Below are 18,156 nucleotides of genomic sequence, written 5' to 3' on the forward strand. Positions count from 1 at the left end.
TTCTAAACATATGGACTGTACATGTCCTTTCCTATCACAAGCATAACACTGAGCTTGTCGATAGGGGCACTCTTGGCATTTCTGCCATGAATAACACCTAGAGCAAGATTTAATTCTGTTCACCAGTGTAGCTGCCTGTTTAGCGAACTGCTTACGTGGCATGGAAGGTTGTGTATTCAATGTGGCTAGCGCGAGCAGCCGGTGCGGAGTGAGGTGATCACAAGCAAGGGACTCATCCCAACAAATAGCTGGCTGCTCAGATTTATGAGCCAACAAGGCACTGGAATCATACTGATCTAGTTTTTGTACTACCTGCTGAAATGATGGATCAGACTGTTTCAAAATCTGTTCTCTGAGTTTGATATCAGCACATTGTACACAATTGCATCACACAACATAACATCTGAATAACAAAACATAACATCTGAATATAAAACACTGCAAGCACATTTGAATTTGCATTTCCTTCTCATACCTTGCAAATCTGTTACCCACTCGTGATAAGTTTGTTCTGACCATTTTTTGTGATGAAAGAATTGATTCCTAGTTGCTACCACATTCACTTGTTGGTCATAATAGTTAGTCAGCGAAGAGATAACATTGTCATATGCAAGTTCACTCAGAGTTACATTAGGAAAGTGTGTTTGAATTAATCTGAACACTTCATGTCCTACTGGGATAATGGATATGGAAGTTTCACAGTACCTGCAACATTGTGGGCTAGTAGATGTACCTCAAATTGAAGTAACCACTTGTTCAATTCTTCATCTTGTTCACAAAACTGTCGAGGAGGTGGTATAGCAGCTCTAGTAGATGGTGCTTGCTCTGTCGGGCATGCAGCATTGGCCAGTAGCTGCTGCACCATGTTGAGCAGAGTAGATATTTGCTGCATCTGAAACTGAAACATCTGCATTAGCTGTGTGGCCCCTAATGCTTGTGGCTGTGGTGCCTGAGCAGGGGGCAGGACAGATGGGGGAGGGGGGGGGGGCATCTTGGAAGACACAAATCCAACAAATACACAAAAAAAGCAAAGAAAATTTTCTGCACCACCCACCTGAAAACACTGATTAGCAAAAATGACAAGAAATTGATAAAGCAATAAGCACCCATGCAAAATAGAGACAAGAGTGAATTAAGGTGCCAGCAGATAATAAATGAAAAGTTTGTGGCCATCAGGCATTGGGTGCAGCAGATAATTGTCTCCAGTTGTTGGGTCTTGCCCACTTGTCTCGTATAGGGTGCCTAAGGGATGCTGCATTTTCGGAATGCTATACAACAATCAAGCAAATAACATTAGTAGTTTTTTTCTACAAAGCAGATTGACATTAATTAACTTTAATGTACAAGGGTGTCAAAAATGATGGGCGACATGCAACGTACACTATGTGATCAAAAGTATCTGGACACCCACGAAAACATATGTTTTTCATATTAGGTGCATTATGCTGCCACCTATTGCCAGGTACTCCATATCAGCGACCTCAGTAGTCATTAAACATCATGAGAGAGCAGAGTGAGGCGCTCTGCAGAAGTCACGGACTTTGAATGTGGTCAGGTGATTGGGTGTCACTTGTATCATACACCTGTACACAAGATTTCCACACTCTTAACATCCCTAAGTCCATTGTTTCTGATGTGATAGTGAAGTGGAAATGTGAAGGGATACGTACAGCACAAAAGTGTGCAGGCCGACCTCGTCTGTTGACTGACAGAGACCTCCAACAGTTGAAGAGGATCATAATGTGTAATAGGCAGACATATATGCAGACCATCACACAGGAATTCCAGGCTGCATCAGGATCCACTGCAAGTATTAGGACAGTTAGGTGGGAGGTGAGAAAACTTGTATTTCATGGCCAAGCGGCTGTCCATAAGCCACACATTACGCCGGTAAATGCCGAACGATACCTCACTTGGTGTAAGGAATGTAAACATTGGATGAGTGAACAGTGGAAAAAACGTTGTGTGGAGTGATGAATCACAGTACAAAATGTGGCGATCCAATGGCAGGGTGTGGGTATGGCGAATGCCCGGTCAACGTCATCTGCCAGTGTGTGTAGTGCCAAGAGTAAAATTCGGAGGTGGAGGTATTATGGTGTGGTCATGTTTTTCATGGAGGGGGCTTGCACCCCTTGTTGTTTTGCATTGCCCCAACACACCACAGGCCTACATTGATGTTTCAAGCACCTTCTTGCTTCCTACTGTTGAAGAATAATTCAGGGATGGCAACTGCATCTTTCAACATGATCAAGCACCTGGTCATAATACACGGTCTGTGGCGGAGTGGTTGTACGACAGTAACATCCCTGTAATGGACTGGACTGCACAGAGTCCTGACCTGAATCCTATAGAACAATAGAACACCTTTGGGATGTTTTGACATGCTGACTATGTGCCAGGTCTCACCGACTGACATCGGTACCTCTGCTCAGTGCAGCACTCTGTGAAAAATGGGCTGCCATTCCCCAAGAAAGCTTCCAGCACCTGATTGAATGTATGAATGTGAGAGTGGAAGCTGTCATCAAGGCTAAGGGTGGGCCAACATCATTTTGAATTCCAGCATTACCAACGGAGGGCACCACGAACCTGTAAGCCACCTACGACCTAGCAAAATTCTTGGCGTCTTTGCTCAAACCAGTGATAGGCAATTGTGCACATCACATAAAGAATTCTAATGATTTTATCTGCCGACTTCAGTCAGAAAATGGTTCAAATGGCTCTGAGCACTATGGGACTTAACATCTATGGTCATCAGTCCCCTAGAACTTAGAACTACTTAAACCTAACTAACCTAAGGACATCACACGACACCCAGTCATCATGAGGCAGAGAAAATCCCTCTGCAGATGACTTCAGTCACTACAGCTGCAAAGTAACAACTTATTGGTCAGTCTTGATGTGGTTTCTCTTTTCACAAAGCTGCCTCTTATGGACTCACTACACTTCAGTAGCAATATGTTTGGTGCAGACATTTACAGCGTTGTTTGAGCATACTCTCTCCTCTACATATTTTATATTTTACAGTGAATTTTATGAACAATCTGACGGTGTTGCCTTGGGGAGTCCTTTGTCTCCAATGGTGGCCAATCTTTTTATGGAAGATTTTGAGGAAAGAGCAGTCAACTCTGCCACATTTAAACTGACAGTATTTTGGCGATACGTTGATGACCCTTTTATAGTGTGGCCTCATGGTTTGGACCGTCTCCAAGAATTTTTGTGTCACATGAACTCCATACATGAAAACATAAAGTTTACCATGGAGATAGAGAAAGATGGTTGATTGCTATTTTTAGACGTCTTGGTGAGATGTAAGAGTGATGGCACACTTGGTCACTCAGTGTACAGAAAGCCCACTCATACAGAGCTGTACCTGCAAGTTACTAGTTGCCACCATCCAGCACAAACAATGGGCATTCTTAAAACCTTAATCCACCGTACCCCTACCATCTCTGACACCAACAGTCTTCAAGTGGAACTGGAATACCTGCAAAAAGTATTTCTGAAGAATGGCCTTTCAACTAGGCAAGTGAACTGAGTAATGCAGACCTTCAAACAACAGACCAAGGAAGAGGAAGAGGCCTTCAGGTCGACTGCTTATCTACCATTTATTGGGAATATATCTTCACAGATAGGCAGAATATTGAGAAAGTATCAAGTGAGAGTCATCTTTCGCCCTCATTCCAAAATTTCATCACTGGTGGGATGCATTAAAGATGACCTGGGCCTGCGTAAATCTGGTGTTTACAAGATTCTGTGTGAATGCAGCAAATCATATATAGGGCAAACAACACAAACTGTGCAGGAACGCATTGTGGAACACCAACGGCATACTCGCCTTCTCCAACCCACCAAGTCCGCAATCGCCGAACATTGTATTTTCACAGACCACTCCATGAATTACAACGACACAAAAATTTTGGCCCATACATCAAACTTTTGGAGCTCCATTATCAATGAATCTGTGGAAATCAGATTGTCTGACAACAAGACTCTCATCAATCGAGATAGGGGTTATCATCTAAACTCTGCTTGGAATCCTGTTATAGAGAAACTTCATAGTTGATGTAGTTATCTGCATAAAGATAAAAATTGATCTGATATTGATATGCCAAGCTTTTACCATGGAGGGCGCGAGGCACAGTGCACGGAGTTGTTATGAATGTGCACGCTGAACAGCGCATGCGCAATGTTACCTCAGCATGGCTTTAAATAGCAGAGCTCAGCACGTACTTGCCAGTACTACTACAATGGTACTCACCTGAAGATGGCCAGAAGACTCTGCACTGAAATATCGTGGCAGGACGTTACTGAAATCCAGCAGTTCTCCTGTGTTTTTATGGAACAATCAGTACACTGGGAAAGCTTAACATCACAACTAATGGTATTCTTAAAGGATCTCTTTGGCTTTATTTGAAAATGTGTTAGCAAACCCAGCCCTTAATTATTTCCAAAGTAATTAACAGTTTTGTCAAAAGTATTGTTTGCAGAAGGATATCTGTTAATTTCATTATTTAAACAAATAATTCAGCCTACCTCTTTTAGTAGAAGAAACTGTTAAAAAGAACGAATTTTTCATTGTATTCAGTTAATACAATGAGTTAAATTTCAATTGTAATTCCTGTAAATTAAACATCGAACAATGTATAGTTTGAGTGCCTATTATTGTGAGGATATGTAAGGGCCCAATTTTTGGTCCGAAGACAGTCAGTCCATGGCCGAGTTTCAGACAAGAAACCTGTGTTGATTAGAACAACAACAATGCATCAACTTAACAGTGAAATAAGTGGTACACCAATAGGTCATGTGTTAAAGCAATGATGGTGGCTGTTAAATTTATGTGAAAGACTGTGAACTGTGTGGTTAGGTTGTTACTGCTCATCGATGTTCAACAGAAATGTGTGTGGAGGTTTGCCTGGAAACTATCAACGAGGCTTATTGAAAGTTAAAGAATAGTGCACTGGCCATGTAACTGTGTATTATTGGGGGGTTGTGAACAGTGAAAGTAAAGAATTGTGAAACACAACTGTGCACCTGTTGGCTACATTATTTGCAGTAGTCAGTGACCAAATTACAAACCCCATTTTTCAGCCAGTGTAGCAACGTAGTATGTCAACACTGAGGAAAATCAATGAAGAAATAAAGCATTCGAATGTCACAACCTCAGCAGCTATCCACATTTGCGTTTGTTTGGCATGAGCTAAGGGGATGTGTATCTTGTTTTACTTGGTAATAGTTGCTCATCTCTGGTTAATTTTCTCCAGGGCATTAAGTGTGATACTGTTTTGTGTGAACTTTCACAAAACTTCTGGTACAAGAACAAATTTGTTAACTGTGAAGCGATCAACATGGGTTGAGTTTCTCAGTTGGCATAACATGGAGGATGAAAGTACACCCCTGAGAATATGATCAAAGTTCATTCTCATATATAACTTTTGTATAATTGACACCCAGAGCATATACGATGGCTATCAGCTTTTCCAGTACCTAAAGTGACATGGTCCAGTAATTGGTTTTAGTAATTTTTGAGCATTTGATTCTATGTGTTTCATCATAAGAAGTACAACTGCTTCATCAAAAATAAGATGGAAAGCACTTATGACAGCATCATATTTTTGTTGGCAAGTGCACTTAGTAGGTCCTCCTCACTTCTTACGCGTGTTCGTGGCTGACCTTCTTCCAAAGATGAAAAATTGGCAATCTCCCACTTAGTTCCATCTCTAGTTATGATATTTGTAGAAGCATTCCACTGGGACTGCTGTGTGAGGTGAGGACTGATGTACACTGCTTGAAACAACTAGGGGATCAGGTGAGACTTCTTACACGATAGATATATGGTAATGTATTTTCTTCGGATATCGGTTAAAATTGTAATTTGTGTGTGATACAGTACAATATTTTGCTGTCTCAACTCTTTACTTGAAGTTGACATGTTGTTTACATAGAGCGAGGCACCATGGGGCTACCATAATAGTGAAACAGTCATTCTTGTGGTCCTCTAATATGGTGTGTGATCACCTTGGACGGCCAGCACAGTTGCACACCTGTGTGGCATGAACAGTATGAGGTTATCAGTCAGGTGCTGGTATGACTGCAGTGCATCTGTCAAGTGCATGCCAGACATGCTCATTCAGGTTTAAGTCCAGTGAACAAGCTGGGCGCTCCATTCATTCAATTCCCTCTGCTTCAAGCATGTTGTCCACCAGTGCAGCTCTGTGGGGACGAGCGTTATCATCCAACAGAAGGAACCCACCTCCTATGGTGCCAGTGTAGGGCACAACAAAAGGTCGAAGGATCTCGCCTCTATGCCTCTGAGCAGTCAAAGCGCCATTCTGAATGGCATAGAGCTCTGTACGTCCACCAATACTGACTCCTGCCCACACCATTCATCCTCCACCATGATACGGTGATGTATCCTGCACATAAGCAGGATCGTTCCAAGTTGCACATTCTCTCCAGATGAGGGAATGACGATTTTCCAGCTTAACACAAAATCTTGACTCATCTGTGAACAGCACCTGGCACCATTCATTACAACTCCAATCCTAATGTTCATCTGCCCAGTTTCTGGAGCTAAATGGTCTTGTGGTTTTAATGGGACACACACCATAGGCCTCCGTGCATAGAGGCCACATTCCTGAAGGTGATTCCGGAGTGTTTGTGTAGATATTGCGCATCCTGTTGCTGCCTGGAGGGTGTGTTGCAGCTGAGTTGCATTCAGCCTCCTGTCTCGATAGCCTGTTAACCGGATATAGTGGTCATCTCTTGCAGATGTAACCCATGGATGACCTCGGCCTCACCTTCTTTCAGACTCTCCAATAGCTGCAGCCAGCTCCCTCTATGTCTGTCCCACTCCAACCATCCTGTGGCTCTCCATGCCATAGCTTCATGTAAGTCATGTTGTTGTTGCATTGCACTACCTGCTCATTGCACTATCTGAACCCAACTGCTGGTGTAATTGTTTTGATAGAGTAAACACAAGTCAACACCAATCCCCTTAGCAGCATCTTTCTGTTATTACCATTATCTCGGTGACCGTAATGTTATTGTCTCCTTTCCGTAAAACCGACATTGAACCATTTTAGTTCATTCTGCTGGTGATAATACTTCAGAACCTGGATATCTCAACTGATCCCCTAATTGTTTTGACCAGGGAAGATCAGTATCTTAATCTCCATCCATTAATCTCTCCCTCTTCACGATGTCTTCATCTTCAGCTTCTGATTCAACACCTGACTTCTTCAAGAGACGGTATCTTAATTGACCCCTTCCATCATTCTGGGTGTATTAAATGGGGAAAAAATGTAAATCCTAAGACATCATCATAAAAAGGAGAAAAAAATTACAAAAAAGTAATTTGATTTCATGAACTGAAGTAAAAATATTGGATATGATATTGAAGAAAAAGTATGATAGGTGTCATTTTGACTCCTTGCACTGTTCTAGTATTAAAGGTGAGAGAAGTGCACTAACTTTCTGGATATTCATCTCCAAGTGACTACAATTTGGTTACATGGCTTTACAATATGCTGTCAATGATATGATGCAACATTTAGCTACCCACTGCCTTTCTGACCAGCACTACACAGGGCACTGACATCACTCTCACAAACGAAGCACTTCTCAGTGATTGTTAGTAGAAATGCATTTTGCTTAAAAGCTCACTTAACAACTAAAATAATTACTCACTAATAAACTAAAAATAACCCCACTATATAAAAACAAGCCTACTGAAGTTATTTTGACTACTTACACAGGAGAACTGGACAGTAAATGCTGGGAGGATACAGTCTCTCTGTAAATTCAAAAGTGAGCAGCACTTGTGGCAGATTAAGTCACCTTTCTAGAAGAGTGTTACAACAGCCATACAGGATAACTAAGAATTAAAAATCCCCTGCAGGGGTGTAGGAAAGTGTGCAGAGATTTGTGTAGAATCTGTCCATAGCCGAGTACATGTGGCGTGCACTTGGGGTTTTTTTGGGTTAGAGGACCCTCCACATTGGCATCAGAGATGAACTGCCTGCCAAAACCAAAGATAAATAAGCCATAGCATTCTGAGAGAATGCTCGTCCTCAAAGATTGGATGTAGAAAAGATGAATATGGTATTAGTGAACTACAGGAGCATCCCAAGGATAGGTCCCACAATTAGTATCACTTCTTGAAAGTTACAAATCACAGATAGTGTTACGGACAGAAAGTTTGTTGAACGGGAAGTGAACAGCAATTGTGGTCGTGTATTTATTGCAGTAAAGAATTCAATAATTTCTAGTGAGGTTATCAGGGATTCCAAATGTGAATTACTCTTGATGAAGTTAAATGCCAGAGGTTGGTGAAAAATTGTAAACAGATGCTTTTATAGACAGTCTGGATCAGGAGCTGTAGTGGTAGAGCGATTCAGTGAGAACTGGCAGAATGTTGTCAATAACTTATCTGATCATGCTGTTGTAATAGGAAGTGACTTCAGTTTGCCAGATATAGATGGGGATAGTCACACTATCAAAACTGGTGCCAGAGACAGGAATTCATGTGACATTATTGAGAATGCCTTGTCTGAAAATTACTTTGAGCGGATAATCAGAGAACTAACTCACGAAGGTAACATCTGAGACCTCCGAACAACAGACAGACCTGAACTTATCAAATCAGTTAATGCAGGGGAAGGTATCAGTGATCATAAGACTGTGATATAAAGTATGACTATGGTTTTTACAAGAAATATCAAGAAAGGTTGGAAAATAATTGTTGCTTGGCAAGAGTGCCTGGATACAGATTGCAGAGCGTCTGTGTAATCAGCATTCTCTGTGTCTTTATTTTATGTATTTATGTTTTGACAACATCCATGCAATTTTAATTATCTACAAATGGATTAATAAATAAATAAATAAATCAATGAAATATTCGGTGCTGAGAATGAAAATGTGGAGCACAAATGGAAAAATTCAACAGCATTGTTCAACAACATTAAAAGTTTCTTGGCAGTACATTGATAGCAACAACTTCAATGGGATCATCCTTCTGTTGTTATGTTTCTTTCTTGTGAATTTACAATTTAGTTTTGAATAATGAAGAAACTGCAGGACATTTGCTTAATCCACAATCTACTATTGGGTACATGACCTGTTTCAGAACAGTTACGGTTCCATCATCTGGTGTAAACTACAATATTAAAAATAATTCTGTTACACACATAAGGGAGGGGATCCTCAAGTCTAAAACATCACATAAGGAACTATGTGGCTAAAATTTCAGGTTTAAAGCAGAGAACAAGATGTTACTTGCAAATAAAATCACTTAATCATCTGAGGACACCCTCATCCCAGTGTTGTTATGGAACAAAGGGTTCTGTGTCAGAAGAGTAAAAGAGACCTAAAACAATAATAAACAGTGTAAAATGCAATAAAAATTTGGGGGGGGGGCATGTGAAATTACTTACAAAACTTCCGTAACAGTTGTTCCCCCATCTGTGTGACCGGAAACACAAATGGGAAAAACTATATAATAGTAAATACTAACCATGAGTGGTGAAGCTAAAATAAATAAATAACTGCACACAATCCATGAAATTGGTGAATTTTTTAAAGTGTAAAAGCAGGAATTAACAACAGAAATGAGACAGAACCATCACAACATTAAGAGAGAAGAGGACCTGAAGTGTTTCACATTGGCTTGGGCTACGTGGTGGTTTGTTATATTTCACCTCATGCACCAAACACCTAAATAAGTTGCCACCTGAATACTCATTTTATACACAATGAATGTTGCTTACTGAATATTCAGTCACTGTTAAATGTTATTAATCAGGGTCTAGCTATTCTGTGCCCTGAATCTGTGTGGCTTCTTCCTCCACCATGGCTCAGACTTTGCCTCCTTACAGGCTGCAGATAAAGCTGTGGAAAATTATCTTCTCATTCACTCGCTTCATAAATAAGAAGTATGATTCAATTCACCTTCTTATATTATCTTCAAAATTACAGCTCAATACATGATAAACGAGGACAGCTACCCACTCATATGATGTCTCTCTGTGTTATGTACATAGAAGATCTGATATTCAAATTGCTAATTAACAAATACAATACATTTATTATCTTCAACATTTTGCAATCTTAGATTTAATAGAGCTCTTTCCTCCGCACCACCTGCTCTGTGAAACTTCTATCTCTAACACTGCAGGTAGGGTCGTCTGACTGCTATCCACATCCATACAGTCACTGGACTGTTAACTCTCGTTTCAGCATCTAAGAGTTAAAACACCTCGCAACAGCAGGGTGCCCACCACTTATCAACAATTCTGTCACGAAGATCTTTTCTCTGTATTTAAGGACATGGTACCTCTCATTCAAGGAATGGGACATTTCACTACAGACCTCTACATTTAAAAAATCAAGGAAAATTTCACATTATATGGACACCTTAATCTGCAAGGATAATGTCATAATTAATTAAAATATTTCTATGATACAGGTCTGTTCATTCATTAATTGTATCAAAAGGATGGGGATAAAGACTTCTTAGATTTCAGTTTTTTCAGTGTCCAACATTTCTTTGCAATGTGTAAGACAATTAAGTTAATGCTAATGCGCTGCAGCTGATAATGGTTGTCAGTCAAATGCATTGTGAGAGCAGACGTGGAATTGACCAGGTCTTAATGTTCTTTAAATCTTGTATAAAATTTCTGCCTGTCTGGCTGGTGTACCTGCTCTTAACACAACTGGCTTATATCGCACTTGATATGATACTGATAGGAGAAAGGATCCTTTTCGGTGACTTAATAGTTTTTTAATTTTTTGGTATGAAAAATATGGATTAAGCAACTGTCCTGATTGGAAGCAGCTGCATAGCCATCTCAGTTTCCGAAAAGTGGACAAAGGTGAAGTGCAGCGGCCGCAAACAAAAAGTACAAGATCAAGAGAATTGTGAAATAAATGTAAGCTTCATGCACGACAACTTATTTCAAGTACTTTCCACAACAGATTGTGGAAGTGCAGTGTTTAGTGATAGTGCTCATGAACCATGTGAAAAGCAAAAGGATCTTGTAGATAAGCCAGAGCAAAAGAATTCGTTGACGCAAAAAAATAAGAAATCTGACGTAAATTTAGTAAACAAACATCTGCCAACCTTATGTAGTTCCGATGAATTACCGGCTTGTGTGAAAAAGAAAGAGGAAATAAACAGCTCAGTTAGGCCTACATTTTGTAGCTCCAAAACAATTACAAAAATCGAAATATATTCAGACAGCCAGGGGCGAAACATAGCTACTGACTTTCGTAATAAAAGCAATGTGAACTTAACTTCCATGGTGAAACCAGGTGCAAAATTCTGCACAGCAACTGCAATAAGCCACGAAAAAATTCCCACATTAAGCAACAAAGACTTTGCTGTTTTCCTAGCGGGAACAAACGACGTCGCAAGAAACGAAAAACAAGATCTGTTGCTTTCACTAAAAAGGCGACTGTATGAACTGAGATGTACTAACGTCATTGTATTTTCAGTACCACATCGTCATGACCTAGCGGAATGGTCCTGCGTTAACAAAGAAGTGGAAAGTGCAAATAGTGAGATGAAACAGATATGCAAATGATTCGAAAATGTGACTTTCATTGATATAAGCAAACTAGGAAGGAGATTCCATACTAGACATGGTTTCCACTTAAATAGATTAGGAAAAAATTTCGTAATTGCAAAAACAATAGAAATAGTAAATGCCAAAACGAAAGTAAGTTGTGACACTTCAAACGTAATTCCCCTCAAGGACAAGACCCACAAACTACTTGGTGAATCTGAAAATGAAGCATCACCACTACAAGACAAGTGTGATGTTCTGACATTGCAAGAAAACACCCCAAGTACTAGCAGTTCACAAGGAAGCATATCAATAACAGCAGAACCAACACCTGAAGTATCAGAAGCAGATACACCATCATCAACAGCAACAACAGAAATGACAGCATCAATGACACCGGGAGCTACACCAGCAGCAGCAAGCAACTCACCATATCCCAGTGAACGACCTACAAGGTGCAGAAAACCTGTCCTTCTGGAGGATTTTTGGTACCTCGCCAGGGCAAGGAACGGAGTATGACACCACAAAATGTAAATACAAATGTAACCAGTTCTCATCCTCATCACCTGCAGATTCTAAGCTTAAACATTCAGTGTCTTAGAAATAAATCATTAGAACTTGAGGTAGCTATGAACAGTGCAAATATTGACTGCATGTGCATTGTGGAGCATTGGTGCAGAAGTTTTGAACTAAGTAGCATTAATATTCATCCGTTTAAGTTGGCAAGCCAATATTGTAGAAAAAATACCAAAAATGGAGGTGTATGTATATTTACCAAACCAAGTATCAGCTATAAAAGAAGGTGTGAAGCTGAATCATTGAGTGTGGAAAATCATTTTGAAGCTGCAGCTGTGCAGTTGAATGAAATACAGGGAAAAGTCATAGTCATAGCAATATACAGACCACCTACTGGTGATGCAGACATATTCTTTAACCAATTAGAAATATTGCTTAACACTCTGTTCACCGATAGAGCCACTGTAGTTGTGTGTGGGGACTTCAATATTAATCTTATGAGTGAAAGTAGGCTAAAATATAAGTTCCTATATCTGTTATGTAGTTTCAACCTGCTTCCACACATACACACACCCACAAGAATAACAAATAATACAGTCAGTCTTATTGATAATATATTTTCAAATGTAGGACGCACAGAAGTTGAAGTGACAAATACTGATTTGGGATTATCAGACCACAATGCTCTTGTCCTCAAAATCCCTTCAAGGCCACTGAAAGAGAGAAAAACACACTTCATGTATAAAAGAAATTTTTCTACAGAGAACTGTGTAGAATTCATAAATATGCTAACTAATGAGGCTTGGGCAGAAGTACTATCCCTAACAAATACAAATGATGCATATAACACATTTTCTTCCATTTTCATGGGATATTTTGAAATGTGTTTTCCAAAAAAGCTGTCAAAAATCAGGTCACATGGTAATACAAAGCCAAGTTCTTGGATCACAGCAGGCATCAAAACTTCCTGTGGAACTCTAAAGAGACTAATTTCAAAAATGAAAACATCCACAGACCCACAATTCATAGAATATGTCAGGAATTACAAGAGGGTATATAGAAAAGTAATTGCTAAAGCAAAATTCATGAGTAATGATAGTTTTATAAGACAGTCTGAAAACAAATCAAAAGCCATATGGGGTATTGTGAAGACTGAAACGGGGAAGAGTTGTGAAAACCAGGACATTAGCCTCAAAAATTTTAAAAATGTCAATATTAATAAACAAGATTTGCCAAATTATATTAACAATTATTTCATAAATGCAACAACTTCATTAAGCTTAAAATTTACAAATGAAGAAAAACCTGAATATCCAAAAACAGCTTGTAGGATGAGGGTAGAGCCAACAAATGAGGGTGAAGTGTTGAAAGTGATACAAAGCTTGAAACCCAAAATGTCGGCTGGCATAGATGAGGTGCCTGTGTCAATCATAACAAGGACAGCACCACAAATCGCAAAGCCCTTTGCACACATAGCCGATTTATCATTCAGTGAAGGAGCTTTTCCAGAACGGCTGAAAATTTCAAAATTGAAGCCATTATTTAAAAACGGCGACAAGTATAAGGTAGAAAACTATCGCCCAATATCTCTCCTCCCAGCATTTTCAAAAATATTAGAAAAACTGATGAAGCACCGAATCGACACATATCTAAACGACCATAATTTACTTAACAGAAATCAGCATGGCTTCCAAGCACGTAAAAATACCGAAACAGCAGTAATGTGCTACACTGAACAAATAATCAAAAATCTGGAAAAAGATTATAGTGTAGTAGGAGTAAATTTAGACCTCTCCAAAGCTTTTGACACGGTGAACCAGGACATTCTCTTAGAAAAATTGGAATCGTTGGGTATACATGGGATAGGAAAAAAATGGTTTGAATCATACCTAAAAAACAGAACACAGGTAGTAGGACTGACATCAACTTACTCCAACCACAAAATAAATTCAGTATCAGAGGCAAAAAATGTAGAAATTGGAGTACCACAAGGCAGCATCTTAGGGCCCATATTGTTTCTTGTCTATGTAAATGATTTTCACACCTCAGATGATGCAGCCAAAGCAATAATATTTGCAGATGATTCTAGTATGATAATAAGTGCACCAAAGCAGTTGCTACCAACAACTGCTGATAAAGTACTAAATCACATCCACTCTTGGCTCAATGCAAACAGGTTGACATTGAATGTAAATAAAACAAATTATATGCAGTTTGGGAAAAGATGTCAAAATGTAAATCTTGATCTGGTGTGGGGTGACAAAGCCTTAGACAGAGTGACATCCACAAAATTGCTGGGGATTCATGTGGATGAAAACTTAAATTTTAATGACCACGTAATAAAACTTGCACAGAAACTTAATTCAGCCTGTTTTGCTCTCAAAATTATTGCAAATGTTTGTACCTCAGAGGGTGCCAGAATGGCATATTTCGGCTATTTTCAATCTCTTGCCACATACGGAATAATATTTTGGGGTTCCACAACAGGGCGCCTAAAACAAATTTTTTTGTTGCAGAAGAGGGCCATCCGAATAATAACTCACAGTCATCCACAGACACACTGCAAACCCATATTCAAAATGGTTAGAATACTTACTATACCATCATTATACATATACAAATGTGTATTGTATGTCAGGACCCACATTGCAGATTTTCAGACAAATGCCGACTTTCATAACTACAATACCCGTAATAGCGCAGCACTCCATACTCATCGAACAAAAAGAACGAATACACAAAGGCATGTGAGCCATATCGGTGCAAAACTGTACAACGCACTGCCAGTCAACATCAGGAAGTTAGAGATGATGACAAATTTAAAACAGAATTTAAAAAATTTCTAGTAGAACAATGTTTTTATTGTGTAAATGACTATGTAGCTCAATAAATATTTTCTGATGATATTTATAAAGGCAAAATCGAAAATACTCAATATGTAGGCCCTACCTAATCATTCATTACCTAATCATTCATTACATTACATACTTAAAGGACAGCTGTTGTGTGATGTAAATATATACTTAAGCAGTGTGGTGTATATAAGGACTTGCCTTTTAGGGAGGACAAAACTAAAGCCTTATGAAAAACAGACTATGCATTTAAAATAACAAGCAGGGATGTATATAGGCTATATTACTTACATTGTATTATTATTAACCTCATTGTATTATTTTGTTTTGTACTTTTTTACGTATATATTGTTCGTGTCCATTTCTTTGAAATGGCTTGACAACATCCATACAATATTTATTGTCAATGGATGGATAAATAAAATAAATAAATAAATAAATAAATATGGCTGGGCTGCCCAGCCTTCCTTCCGGCATACATCTCACATCATACAGACAGCTTCCTCGTCAGCTAAGTGTTCCTCAACACAGCCTTCACTCTCCCTGATCAGTTTATACACAGAAAACCTATGGCTTGTAACCTTACAGAAGTTATCAGCATGAGAACTTCTGTACATAAATACTGTTTGTGACTTACTGTGTGAGTAATTAATTATTAACAGTCTACATTTAAATTCTTGTTTATGGACAGTTAATATGTGCGGAGACCTGGGTGCTAAGTTTGATACTGAAATTGGTTTATAAGTATCTTGACACTTTCAGGACTTGTTAAGTGTAGCTGCTTATCTGTGTTATGCGAATTGTGTATGAAGTAGATAGAAGAAACTGATCATATAATAGAGTACATTAGATACCAACATTATGCTTAGACTTTATACCCCACAGTAAAAGAAAACCCAGAGGATTTAAGCACAAAATATTTACAATATAAGGAAAAGATAGATTGCTACTCACCATAAAGATGACTGGAATGTTGTTCCTAGCTGCCAAAGATGGTGATCATGTATGCATGCTTGTGTGAATGAATGTATGTGTGTTTATTTTTCTCAAGAAGGCTTTGGCTGAAAGCTAGTGTGTAACTGTCTTTTTGTTGTAGCTAACTGCAACTCTGTGTGTCATCTTTTCAGTGAGTAGCAGTCTATCTTTTCATTATACTGCTGATATTCCAACCTGGAGTTTCCATTGTTTGTATAAAATATTTAAAAGACTATTGAGGCAGTGAACAGTGTACAAGTACATAAAGAAGAACTGGAACATTTTTGCTTGGCATATGATGTTTTTTCTTCATCAGAACACATACACTCGTTCTGCCAGAACTTTCCATATCATATTTAAATGAAAGTGTTTTATAATTGGCAGAGTATAACTTTATTTTTAATTTTTTTGCAGATTATGAAGGTTCTCATTGATGCAGGAGCTGATGTTAATGCTGTGGATGCTGATGGTAGAACTCCCATCTTCATGAAATATAGGGGTACTTACAATGAGGTAAGTAGTTTACTAATTGTCATGTTGATTTTTATATCTGCATTTGTTGATGGTACATTATGTTCATGAGTTTTCATCCAAATAACTGATGTAATTATTAATTATAAACTTCTTCTCCTGTTTTAATTTCTTCTCCAATTTTTTAACTTAATTGCAATTATTGACAGCAATTTGTATTGTTGTTCAAAAATCTTAACACATTATCAAAAAGAAAATAAGGTTCCTCTGTAATGGATCTAGAACTCTGAACTTGTGATAGACAGATTTGTACTTGAGTGGTGCATTATCCGTCACTAATTTGGAATTCCTGGAATTCTTGGTTTAAGTTACTCTACATGTTAACAGTGTTAACACTATTACACTATATGTTGCAACATATCCACTGCCATGCACTTCATAGTGGTGTTCGGGAAATAGGTGCAGATATTGATGTATGAGGCGGTACCCGAAAGAATCCGAACTATTTTTTAGAACTTATTTATTCACATTTTAAGCACAAACCTTCAATCCCATTCAAAGTACTTTCCACTTGCATTAATACACATAGCTAATTTTTTATTCTGTTTTTTTTTTTTTTTCTTTTTTTTCCGAAACATTGTTATATTCATATTTTGTGATGCTTGACAGTGCCTCCAATGTTTTCTTCTTCACCTCAGCAACATCGGAAAGATGCTTTCTTTTCAAGTCTCTTTTCATTCTAGAAACCAGTAATGCCATTGTGTTCACAGCACTGTTCAAAATCATGTGAATTGAACTGTGGTCCATTGTCCAACACAAGTACTTCTGGCAAACATTAGATGCAAAATATGGAGGACAATGCTCGAGTGGTGCTATGTGATGATGTAGAGTTCATAGGCACTGCAAATGGAACCTTGCTAAAAGAGTCTGCCACTATGAGCCAATGAGTGTTCCAAAATAGTTCTGCAAAGTCTATGTGCACTTGTTGCTTAGGTCAAGCTGAGAATGTTTGTGGTGGAGTGGATTGGTTCTCCGCGTATGGGCAACACTGTGGTGTCATCTGTTCTATGTGGGCATCCTTGCCCTGCCAAATACAGTGCTGGTGCACTAACCGTTTATTGCGAATAATTCTTCAATGTCATTGGTGAAGCAATTGCAACACATCCTTTTCCAACAATTTGGGAATAAGCACAGGGGATTGTCCATTGTCATTTTGAGCTGGAATCACACCCTATTGAACTGAAAGGCTATGTCAACGTAAAAATGTTGGTGCACAACTGAGTTCTGGATACTGTTCAGTGAATGGGGTCAAGACATGCAAAGATAATACAACAAAATCTTGAGGTCTGGGTCTGCTTCCGTGGTCTGTGCAATGTTTCTGTAGTGCCAGGGAAAAGATTCCAGCAATTCAGAGTCCTGCACATTGATTTAGCAACAAGATGTGGCAGATGGATCAAAATCAGAGTCTGGGCCAATCGAAAGGCAAGATAGGGCCTCTGCATTGACGTGATTTACCATAGGTCTGTACACAATTTCATACTCATAGTGTGAAAGCAACAAAGCCCAGTGTTGCAAATTTTGGGCAGTGCATATAGGAACTGTCACTAAATAGAACTTGCGATGATACAGATAATGATGGAATTTTGTTGCAACATACACAATAATGAGTGCCTGTTTTTCTATTCGAGAATAAGTTCACTGAGTTTGAGTTAACAACTTTGAGGCAAAAGCAGTAGGTCTGTCTTGTGCACCAATTCTGTGCAAAAGCACAGTGCAGATTC

At 38.9% G+C, this 18,156-nt stretch overlaps 1 protein-coding gene across 3 annotated transcripts in view; it reads left to right on the forward strand.

Moving 5' to 3' along the window:
* Positions 1-18,156, forward strand: part of LOC124619293 (serine/threonine-protein phosphatase 6 regulatory ankyrin repeat subunit B-like) — a 289,649-nt gene that overhangs the window by 190,530 nt on the left and 80,963 nt on the right. For all 3 annotated transcript variants that reach the window (XM_047145590.1, XM_047145570.1, XM_047145581.1), the window contains exon 12: positions 16,319-16,417. In XM_047145590.1, coding sequence (XP_047001546.1) covers positions 16,319-16,417 — 99 coding nt within the window. The remainder of the gene's footprint in view (positions 1-16,318; positions 16,418-18,156) is intronic.

Source organism: Schistocerca americana, chromosome 1, assembly GCF_021461395.2.
Source record: "Schistocerca americana isolate TAMUIC-IGC-003095 chromosome 1, iqSchAmer2.1, whole genome shotgun sequence".
NCBI lineage: Eukaryota > Metazoa > Arthropoda > Insecta > Orthoptera > Acrididae > Schistocerca > Schistocerca americana.